The 12,374-nt window shown below is 32.0% G+C and overlaps 1 protein-coding gene across 13 annotated transcripts in view; it reads left to right on the top strand.

The window, feature by feature from the left end:
- LOC143064776 (5'-AMP-activated protein kinase subunit gamma-1-like) overlaps positions 1-12,374 on the top strand; it is a 183,001-nt gene that overhangs the window by 154,472 nt on the left and 16,155 nt on the right. For 10 of the 13 annotated variants that reach the window (XM_076237869.1, XM_076237867.1, XM_076237862.1 and 7 more), the window contains 4 exons: positions 506-535; positions 3,669-3,714; positions 4,729-4,832; positions 12,087-12,168. In XM_076237869.1, the coding sequence (XP_076093984.1) occupies positions 506-535; positions 3,669-3,714; positions 4,729-4,832; positions 12,087-12,168 (262 nt within the window). The remainder of the gene's footprint in view (positions 1-505; positions 536-3,668; positions 3,715-4,728; positions 4,833-12,086; positions 12,169-12,374) is intronic. The other 3 variants (XM_076237868.1, XM_076237866.1, XM_076237864.1) reach the window with 1 other exon arrangement.

The raw sequence follows: 12,374 nt of genomic DNA, 5'->3' as shown, positions 1-12,374 counted from the left end.
TGGGTTTATATTTGAAATTTAGCACTGACTTCACAAAATATGCTGGACTCAGACAAATCCAACAAACTAGCTGTTGGACACTCACTCTGACAATTATAGGTCATTATAGATTCACTGTTCTTTAATTTCAAAATACATGTAGAAAAATTGATCGACCTAAATAATAATTAGGTAACAATTTAAAAATAAAACAATTTTCCATATTGGTTTTGTAAAAAAGTAATAAATTAGTTTTTTTGTGGATTTCATTTGTCCTTATATAAATAATGACAATATCACCTTATAAGATGGATTTTCAAATATCATTGCAAGATGGAACTGAAAATTTGTATCCAAAGTCGTTTCATTTTATTAAGGACACCATTAATGCAATTATTTTAGACCCCATCCTGAAAACTTTAAATTTTAACCAGTTAATATAATACTTGCAAGTGAAGAGCCTGACTAGCCTTTTCTTAATAAATCATTGACTGTTAAATATGTATATATTGCCTGACCATTGTAGATGCCATACAACGGTTCAATTCACGAGGAGGTAAGGTCATCTGTAGCTATTAACAACCTTGCACCTCTGCTTTCCTCAATACACAACACACTGGCTGGTTTATTTATCAAGAAATCTGTCCAACATGGAACTTGCAATAGATAGTTTGGTCCTGTGAACATTGGTAGCTTGTCAAGTGAGATTACCGCACTAAAATAGATACAAAAATTATACCACTGTAGTCCTTTAATGGCCTGGGGAGAACACTGGTCGATAATACATTATAGATTCGGGATAAATATATATATAAAAAAAACGAGCATACAGGACTTAGTTAAGCATGCATTGGTTTAATAATTTGAATGACATTAAAATACAAGAAACTTGTTTCACATGACTTTAAAACTATAATAGATCGACAGAATTTTTAAAAGCAAAAATGATCAGCAAGACAAGTTCTACAAATAAGTCCGACATGACTTAAATCTTTAGTCGATTCCATAATGAAATTATTGCCCTTTAAAGATGATTTATCACATTTTTGCCTATCAACATGAAAACTGTAAAGGATGGATAGAAAAGAGCACGAAGATCAGCCAACACATCATATATATATATATATATATATATATATATATATACCTTAAAATAGAAAGAGATGCCCCCCCCTTTTTGTGACCATTTGCAAATAAAGATTTCCAGAGTTTCTTCCATCAAGATGTGTAACCATATATGTATAAAATAAAAAATAAAAGTTCCCTCACATTAAGTCTTTCCCACAGGGTTGTTTATACCAACCAGCCAGTGTGACTTTTAATGAAGTATATTGTGTATTTGACAAGTAATAGATATATCTGGCTTTATGTTGCAAGTTTCTCCATGTTGCCAAGTTTGATGTGGCTCCTTATAGCTTGGCAAATAATTCTGTAATGAACAGGTAAAACCAACCATTTGATGTACATAGACATTCATGTGGGCAATGGGAACCTCATAAATGTTCAAAATAATGGAAAAATTGAAGAAGAAAAAAAACTGTTACATTTGTAAAACATGTATAATTATTTCTCAATCTTATAATTTTCATCCATACTTAAAAAATAAATATTCTGTCAGTTGAAAGCTGATAGGTTGTTTACCTCTTGCACAAAACGTAATTAAACGTTGCACGACATTATATAATTTTTCTGTCATTTACCTGAATAAAATTTATGTAAATCTGTAATTTATAGTTGCAAGTAGGAAAAATAAGAGAATTTATTGTCATGTAACATGCTTGGTTAACGGAAGTTCACAGAGAAAGCTTGTGACAGGCATTTACAATTAGCATATGTTTGTTACATAACTTTTTTTTCCTGTACTCACATTATAAAAATACTACTAAGAGGTAGCTAAAGGAACTTTTAACAGTGTCATATCTCTTTTCTTTACACCATGAAATATATATATATAAATCACTGTCTACATTATATCATTTCTTATAAACTGTTTTTGTAGACAACTAAGTATCCTTTTCTTGGATGCCATTGGTCAAATTTATAGCAATATTTTATCATTAAAAGTTGCAGTGACAGTTATTTATAGAAATCATTGAAACTAAATATTCTATTTAAATTCAGATAACTCAAATTCAAATGTTGAATTAAAACTTTAGTTTGTCGGTCAGGTTAGATTAAAAGCAATATATATTTAATTCTGTAACAGCTGATTGTGAGAGTGACCTAGTTCAAAAGAGTAACATATATATAGGTAGGCTGACAAATAGACTGACCTATATAGTATATAAAAGGAAATAATTTGACCTTCAATTTTTTTTTTTTTTATTGAACAGCATTAAAAATACTCATGGCCATGTCTTGGGAAAAATTTACACTAAATTATCTGTTGAATATTGCAGCCTATATAGGTCATGTGATCTATTTTGGATCACATCATGACCTGGATCACATCATGACTGGTGTCATCATCATTTGTCTATTGTTGTTAAAACTTCTATTATAATTCTGGGCTAAAGGGGGAGGTTAACCTAATTTACTTACAGAGCTAAAATGATCCTTTACACCATACTTGGCCACAGTCAAGAGCATCATTAACTGTAATTATTCCAGTTCACCAGCTTATATGATTATAATCTGATATGTTACATGTCTATTTATACTATGAATAGGACATTGGGTCAAAAGTATATAATTGTCAACTTATGGGATTGACTTAAATGAAAATTTTCATAAAAATATTTGAAATATTGAATGATATTGATTTAGCTAGATTATGCTAGTATGTTATTTGGCTTAACCAGTAGCTTATACAGGGGGGGGGGGGGGGGGATCACCTATACAACAAGCAAGGTAAAAATATAAAACAAGCTTGTAAAACCAAGTTGTTTACATTATGATACCAAGTGATCACCTCAGCTCACAAAACCATACACCAATATTACACAGGCTGCGCAGATTCCTTTATGCTCCCAAAACCACACACAAATATGACACAGGCTCATCAGATGCCTTTATGCTTAAAAAAACATACACCAATATTTTACAGGCTGCTCAGATTCCTTTATGCTTCTAAAATCATACACCAATATTTTACAGGCTGCTCAGATTCCTTTATGCTCCCAAAACCATACACAAATATTACACAGGCTGAGCAGATTCCTTTATGCTTCCAAAACCACACACAAATATGACACAGGCTCATCAGATGCCTTTATGCTTAAAAAAACATACACCAATATTTTACAGGCTGCTCAGATTCCTTTATGCTTCTCAAATCATACACCAATATTTTACAGGCTGCTCAGATTCCTTTATGCTCCCAAAACCATACACAAATATTTTACAGGCTCATCAGATTCCTTTATGCTCCCAAAACCACACACAAATATTACACAGGCTCATCAGATGCCTTTATGCTCCCAAAACCATACACAAATATTTTACAGGCTCATCAGATGCCTTTATGCTCCCAAAACCACACACAAATATTACACAGGCTCATCAGATTCCTTTATGCTCCCAAAACTACACACCAATATTACACATTCTCATCAGATGCCTTTATGCTCCCAAGGTCATACACAAATATTTTCACAAGATGTTCATCTTGAATACATCATGATGCTCACCTTTTCTCTATAATTTACATGCTTTAAACATTTGAAATAAATTGTTATGTTTTATTTCAGTTTTCATTGGATTCAGATCTAGATAAATTAGATATAGAAGATTTAGGTAAGAATATGTAGTAAGAATATAAAAAGCTTTGGAGAAAATAAAATGGAGGAAAACATCTACCAGCAGTGGCATCGATTCAGTGGTTGTTTAAAAAGATAACTTAAGATTACAAATGAGTATTTTGTCAACTCATCAGTTACCCTTTAATGAAAACAGTTGGAAATAAATCAAATACAAAGTGGGAGAACATTGAAGACCTAAAATTCTGAAAAGTTATTCCAAAGCCAAAGGATTTTGTCAACTTTCACCCAAAACTACATGTATAACAATTGTGTTTGTCAAGCACTTTATAAGAGCTTTGCAAAAATCGGTCAGTTTTACGTTCTCATCTTTTTATGTAACAACTTTGAGGTACCTTTAATTAGTAAAGACAATTCTCCAACTTATCCTTCAGTAAGTTAAGGCAACAGTAGTATATCGCTGTTCTAAAGCCATATATCGATTGAGAGAAAACAAATCCTGATTACAAACTAAAACTGAGGTAAATACATCAACTTCAACAGGAAAACAATGAAACAACAAAAACACTGAAGTGCAACAAAAAACCAAAATGACAATGCAACACACACAGAAACCAACTGTAATATAACAACTGCCATTTTCCTGAACTGGTACAGGACATTTTAAGAAAAAAATATTGGAATAATTATTTCTAAACAAATATTGAGAAGAAACTTTCTAGATCTGACATACAAATGTATTGACATCTACAAATAATCAATCATTATGGTTTATTTTCATTAACATTTCTTACATAGATAACTTTGATAAATTTAGAAAAAAGTTGTACTTTATAATTAATTGTTATAAAACAAATAGGTTATTTTATTTATAAACATAGTCAGATCCTTTAAACAATGCCATTTTTGTGGTGAAACATTTCCTGTGTTACATGACATTCAAAGCTCTAAGGCTTACATAAGTAATTCACTGTCTACTTTTATTGCCTGATCTATGATAGAACAATTGACTTTTTGTTTGTTATAGTACATATGATCTTTCTGTTTTCAGATGAAAACACAGAGCAAGCATTTGCAAAGTTCATGCGAGCCCATAAGTGTTATGACCTTATTCCCACTAGTGCCAAACTTGTTATATTCGACACATTATTAAATGTAAGTATTTGATCTAAGTCTCTGTGTCAAAATGACAGTCTTGCTTGGTTTACATGAGGGAGGTTGCTGACCAATGATGTAGTGGATAATGTGAATGAGCATTTCTTGCGCTTTTCTTCATACTCAATTTGTATGTTGAAAAAGATATGGATACATATTTGTTTCATAGAAACATATTCTGGTCTGTTGTACTCATCTATCCAACAGTTGACCCGTCAACCTAATAGTTCCAAAAGAAAAAAATGTGTGCTTTAAGTGACTCTCCAAATATTATTTGTTGTCAGTTTAAAAACTTCCATTCTTTTATTAGACTTTAGAAAACAATTTTAAATGTCTTATATACACGGTGCATAATCATAACGGCCACTTTTGGCGGAAATGGATACGGTACTGCCACCAAAATCAATGGCGACTTTCTACGTTTTTCCTATGATGGACTCGGAAGACGATCCGAATAATGATGATTTTGACAAATCTGTTAGGTAAGTGATACAGTGGCTGTGTCCACGGAATCCTCGGATGTTTTTTTGTCATCTAGAAACCAATTATCCCGACGAACATGTATTCCTTTTATATTTGATTAGCATTTTAAACTAGTGACTATGTGTTGTGCAACTCTTTTTACTCCAAAATGATAATTATTTCCGCTTTAATTAGAACAGTATTAGCCATACTTACATGGTTTCGACGTAAACTTTCTTTTGTTAATAACATTTTGTGCATAATTCAAGATTTAAAGTCAAACTCCTTCCTTTTCAAAATTATTAGAGACGGACCCTTTCACCTAGACCCGTTTCTGATAATTTTGAAAAGGAATTAGTTTGACTTTAAATCTTGAGTTGCACAACACATAGTCACTAGTTTAAAATGCTAATCAAATATAAAAGGAATACATGTTCGTTGGGTTTTAGTGGTTAAGTGGTTTCTAGATTACAAAAAAACATTCGAGGATTCGGTGGACACAGCCACTATATCACTTACCTAACAGATTTGTCTAAATCATCATTATTCGGATCGTCGTCCGAGTCCATCATAGGAAAAACGCCGAAAGTCGCTGTTGGTTTTGGTGGCAGTATCCGTTTCCGCCAGAAGTGACCGTTATGGTTATGCACCGTGATATAACTTTTTTGTGTAAACTTTTGAACTTTGATTTAATGTCAGACAGATGTTTTGAAGTTTTTCTTGGTGTTGGAATATATTGATAAACCCTTTTTCAGAGATCAGAAAGAAGAAATACTTTTGATAGATACTTGAGTCATAACTTTATATTTATACATTTGTTAAAAATACTTTAAACTCAAATATAATATGATATAATATAAAAGTACTGTGATGTAATTCAATGGTCCTTGCTGATAACTTTTTATGACCTTTTGCAATTTGTATGTTTAATTCAAAGGTTATCTTCATATGATGCAAAAGCCTGACCTTGAATGTAACTTCAAATGATTACCCAATATCATTATAGAGATTAATACTGTTTAAAGTTCAGTTTTTGCAAGTGCCTGAAATTTTCTAACTATAGATAAAGAGATAGATAAATGTTATTTCCAAAAGAGTACCCATTATGAACAAAATCAGTATCACGATTAGCACATTAAACATTTACAATATAGATTATTCAAAAGAAATACAGTTCAAATATGGAATATAACATTAGTTAATAATATAACTGTTTAGTGTTTGATGACCATGTACCAGAAGCTGCTATCATGTAATTTGCATTTATGAGTTGAATCCTTCTCGTGACTGTACTATGGACACATTCTTGTTTTTCAAGCCGTGACAAATTGCATATGCATGGAATATTTCCTACTGGACATTAAGCAACAAACAATGAATCAAGTCAAAAATATATGACCATATTTATTATACATGTCTGTTCCCAAACACACTTGTGGGTTTAACCAAGATGTTCTGTTATAAAAAGAAGCATATTCTCTGTAGACGAAATATCGAGGTTGAAATGAAAAGAAATGATACAGCCCAATTACCTTGTAAACAAAATAGAAATGTTACTGAATGCCAAGGTTGTTATCACAAAAACTGTTATCCTTGTAGATAGGTCATGGCAACACTCCAATAGGATTTGATATGATGTTGAAATATGTCTGTAAGATTATTGATTGTTGTAACTAAGTATTTATTTAGAGTAGTATGCTGTCTGTAAGTTGTCCTCCATGTAATTTGATGAGATTGTAATTGACAAAGATCATTTAAAATAACTTGGTGGACCAGTCTCTATGATGTGATGTACCAGACTATGTTATGTGGTTAACAAGTCTCCTGTGTGGCCGACAATGTCTTTAACAAGAGTTGTTACATGTTTCTCACTTGTCAGCATACTTGAATGCATTAGCCTCTAGTAGGTTTTGATAGACTTGACTTTGAAAGTCTTCTCAAGAACATTGAATTGAAAATCTTCTCAAGAACATTGAATTAATTGGAACCAAACTAGTTTTTGTTCCAATTAAGATCTTAACAAGAGTTCCTTTTTAAGTCAAGATATTCAAAATGACTGTCAACAATCATTTAATGTACATTGAAAACCTAGGGCCTAAAATAAAATATTGTTTGTTTCCCCAATCCCGACCGACCCTGCAAAAACAGTGTTACTCATAAAATTTTATTGTCAAATTTAAGTTAAATATTATTTTATTCATTTCCGATTTTCAGGCTTGCAGGATCGTCCAATGTTGTTCAAGCTTTTGGGAAAAAATAAAATTATTTCCCTACCTTCCGACCCACACCTGGCTTGGCAGGGTCGGGATTGGGGAAACAAACAACATATTAATTTAGGCCTAAAGGCGAATCAGATTTTTGTTTACATTTACAAAGTCAAAACAGGTGTTTTTATATAACTCCTCTAATATAGAAACAAAATTACCAATTGGAACCAAACTATATCAAACTTAAGTCAGTTTAATTGGAAGTACTTATGATAGATCAATGCTATTTTCTATAAAGTTCATTACTATTAGTACATATCAGTTTGATGACTATTTTGAGGCCCTGTTTGATACCTTTAGAACATAATATTTGGCGATGATGCTATACCTATCGACCTTGACTTCAATTACCTCAGACGTAAAAATAGCAACACATGGCCATATTAGACCAAAAATCAATCCTTCAGTATTTAGTACAAGAAGGCTAAATCAGTTTGATGCTTCTCCTGCTAATTGTCACATAGATATCAAAATTGATTTGTATGCAGGGTTTTACCAGACCATTGAGAATTAGGTTATTGGGATTTCTTTATGTAAAGTTTGTTAATATTGACTGTTCTAATTCACTTGCAGTGCATGATTTGTTCATTAAATTGAAAAATTCATGCAATCAGTTCTATAAAATCTATTTCAACAGGAAATCTATGCTATCTCAACAATTGATCATCAGTGTAAATAATAGAAACAAGTCAATGATGAGACAACTGTTTTCAGTTTGTTGCATTTCACTCATGTGTATCCAACAGCATAAAAAATCTGACCTGCAACTTAAAGGGGCTTGGCTTGCAACCTGATGTTTCATTTAAAAGGACATGTGACCTTTAGAAATGTTCAAAACCGAGAATCCAACCAAATGGGAACTGTACCTGTTGGTGTAAAACTGGACTGGTGACCGAGTTAATATTTAAATGTGAAATTGTGACCTTGAGTGGCCGATGGATACCCTGCTTAAGTACCATTTCTGAATTAAACCATAACGTCAAATTCTATAGAAATTTGCCCAAAACATTGACTGTGTGTGAATGCTATTAAGATTTTACTTGTGTCAGCTTATTTTTCCTAATAAATATTTATATAAACACCTAGGGACTTTAAATGCATAGTAAATGTTTTGAACTTTTATTTTTAGTCTTATCTACTAAGTCGCACTATTAAACTGTGCCCATTTAAAGTATTGAATAATTAATAGGTGTCCTATAGTGGATATTCAGCCAATGTAGACACACTATTGATTAACACTCTGATGATAAATAAAAGTCAAGGGGAGATTTTAGAGAAAAAAGCTTTTAATACAATAATTGCTTTAAATTTCCTTTCTTAAAGAATTGATTAATTAAAAGATTTATGGATCTGACACAAAATGATTTTGAAACTATGAAATTTAGATTTGAGAACACGTAGCAGGTACTCTTTAAAGCCTACTTGTAATGGTTGCTATGTTAAATATCAGCAAAGCATGTAAAATACCCTGTTTACACAACTTCATTTTACATTTGTTTCTACCTGAATTACCTAGGTAAAGTTACTGAAACAAAAAGTGGAGTTTTATGTGATGCATTGCTATATTGATATGTGATATTTCCTGCCGACTGACAAAATAAAAACACAATAATCTGTCATCAAATAATTAGTTCCATCAGTTACATTATCAACAATTGCTTCAAAGTCATCTGTCTTTGTGTGTTTTCGCCAGCAGATAAATATTTATAAATATAAAAAAGAAGATGTGGTAGGATTGCCAATGAGACAACTGTCCACAAGAGACCAAAATGACACAGACATTAACAACTATAGGTCACCGTACGGCCTTCAACAATGAGCAAAGCCCATACCGCATAGTCAGCTATAAAAAGCTTTTGTAGCTTTGAAAAAAATCCTGATTCTCTTGAATCAGACGAACTTTTCCTTCTCTTCAAATTTGAATCTTGCAGCAATTTTTCTCATTTGGATGTTTTTCAATTTTTGCATTTTTAACCAGATTTTTGTGTCAAAAATGTCGGTTATTGATTTGGGGATGTACGGCGGCCGGCCGGCGGCAACCAAATGTTGTCCGTGCATTTACTAATAGCGTTCAACCAAACCTTTTAAAATTTTAATATGTTGTTACTGACAACAAAATGGAGGTCAAGTTCAATAATGACGATTTTGACTTTTACCGTTCAGGAGTTACGGTTCTTGAAAGTTTAGAAAATGTTGTGTCTGTGCATTTACTCATGAACCATTCAACCAAACCTTTTAAAATTTTAATATGTTGTTACTGACAACATAACGGAGGTCAAGTTCAATAATGACGATTTTGACTTTTACCGTTCAGGAGTTACGGTTCTTGAAAGTTTAAAAAATGTTGTGTCCGTGCATTTACTCATGAACCGTTCAACCAAACCTTTTAAAATTTTAATTAATATGTTGATACTGATGACAAAATGGAGGTCAAATTTGATATTGACGATTTTCACTTTCTTCGTTCATCAGTTATGGTTCTTGTGATATTGCCAGGACACAAATAAATGTTAATAAATCCGGTTTGCTGTCGTTGTGACAGCCTCTTGTCTAAGTTCAGCTAAAAGCCAAGGTGGGGTGGCAGTCAAACTTTTGTGTTTTACAATAATATTGGTTCAAGGTGATATTTTTCTATGTGTTTCATTATAAATTATGGTGGAACATCAAATAAAGAATAGACCCTCGTGACTGATATAATGAGGTGACAGTACAACCTTTGAGATTACTCTATGTATTGTCTAAAAATTGCTATGTAAACATGAAAATGCTTATAATATATATTCAAAACTGTGCCATCTATAAACCATAAACAAATATCCATTCCATAGTTATCAGAAATAAGTGAGATAATGAATGCATTTCCACAAGTTTAGCCTAAAACTGCAATTCACTTTAAATATCTCTTGTTTACAATTTTATTCCTAAGAACAACTCCAACTCATTATACAGTTTTTGACTTGACACAATGATGGATGTGTCAATACAATATATATGCACAAACAACCAAAGTAAGCATAAAGTGCAGTATGAACCTTGACACAGATAGATCTAGTTCAGGATGCACAGCTATATTTATCCTTTATAAGATACTTTTAAGGACGACAGCTTTATATTAGTAAATCAACAGTCTTTTTATTTAGAATATGAGTCACTGCTCTGTTGTTTGTACTAACATACAGCTGTTTCATGTACATGTATTATTTTGCCTGAAAACCGGTTTGAACGAATTCATCTAACCTGCAGTTTTGAACAATGGATAAGTTGTATATTACAGTTTGATTTTAAAATCTGCTAGTAATGTGTAAAGTCAGCTAGTAACTGATATCCAGGATAGGTGTATGTTATGGTGAATTTCTCTTGGTATGAATAAGTTTGTATTAATTGATAAATGAGTTGTTTACTTCTGTATCCCCAAAATCTTTTTTCAACCAATTTACATCAGTGGCAGATCCAGGGGGTGTTCCAGGGGTTGGAACCCTCTTTTTGTTTTTGACAATCAATGCTTTTGAATAGGAACATGTATATGGTTGGAACACCACCCACTTATAATAATGACTAGATCCTCCCCTATTCAGGCTGAACATATAAATAACTTTAGCTTGCATCACCATACAATAAAAATGTTTTAAAGGGGCACTAGCTACGATATATATAAAAAATCTAAAGTTTGATCTTTTTCTGTTCAATCATTAATGAAACTGAAATAGTGAAATAACAATTCACTTTTTGCAGCCAAAAAGGTTTAATTTTGTCAAATTACGCTAAGAAACATTGATAATTAGTTATTCACTTGCAAGTGAATGAGTCGACCTCTTTAAATCCGTATTCATGTGAACTTCAATTTAACCCCTAGCTAGAGATTGACAACGCATGCATTGTACGTGTACTGGTTATTTAACGAAAAAGAATGTCAACAATGAAAGTGAAACTAAGGTAAATCATTTGATTACTAATTCGATGCACATAAATCATTCTTATACGGTTAAAAACAATGAGAAACCTATTGTTAATCTATAAAATAAAATCAAACAGACCTATAAAAATCCAATTGCACGTGTTGGTTTAATCTATTCATATCTTTATTTATGTTTACATTGCTTATATAGTCATCTGAGGTCAAATCGATAGGTAATTAGATGGCATCTGGACTAAAATACACACGAAATGAACCTATATATTATCTACCCCATGCTCTGTAAACTGTTTATTTTAGACTTTTGATAGTTTGGAAAAATGTTTTACATTGTTATAAATCAAATATGAGAATTTGTGTCAAATCGGTGACCATGAATTTGACAGCTAGTGCCCCTTTAAAGAGTTTTCTCAAACCATGATGATTAGTTTCTTATACATAAAATGATTTCTTATCCATACTTCAAATAATATGATCACCCCTCGAAGTTCCATTGATTCTTCACCAATGTAGGCTGGACAAGCAGTAGAAGTCTGACTTATGCTTAGTTTATTTTATGTTTGCTTGAATAGTTTTATTTTCTGATGTATATTTCAATCTATCTCATTCCAGGTGAAGAAAGCATTTTTTGCCCTTGTATATAATGGTGTGAGAGCAGCACCTCTATGGGATAGTACAAAACAAGATTATGTAGGTAAGATATCACATGATTAAAACAGAAGCTTTGTACAACAGAGATATATACCCTATAATGGTAGTTATTTTAAATGTATTGAGCTTAAACAGATTAAAATAAAATACTCATTACTGAAATAACATGTTGCTGAAGAAGAAAAGCAGGTGCCTATAAAAATAACTTAGTGTCCAAAACAAATGATCTTCAGATGCTTGCTTGATTAA

The sequence above is a fragment of the Mytilus galloprovincialis genome, chromosome 2 (assembly GCF_965363235.1).
Source record: "Mytilus galloprovincialis chromosome 2, xbMytGall1.hap1.1, whole genome shotgun sequence".
In the NCBI taxonomy this organism is placed as follows: domain Eukaryota; kingdom Metazoa; phylum Mollusca; class Bivalvia; order Mytilida; family Mytilidae; genus Mytilus; species Mytilus galloprovincialis.
This window is presented reverse-complemented; position numbering and strand designations above follow the sequence as displayed.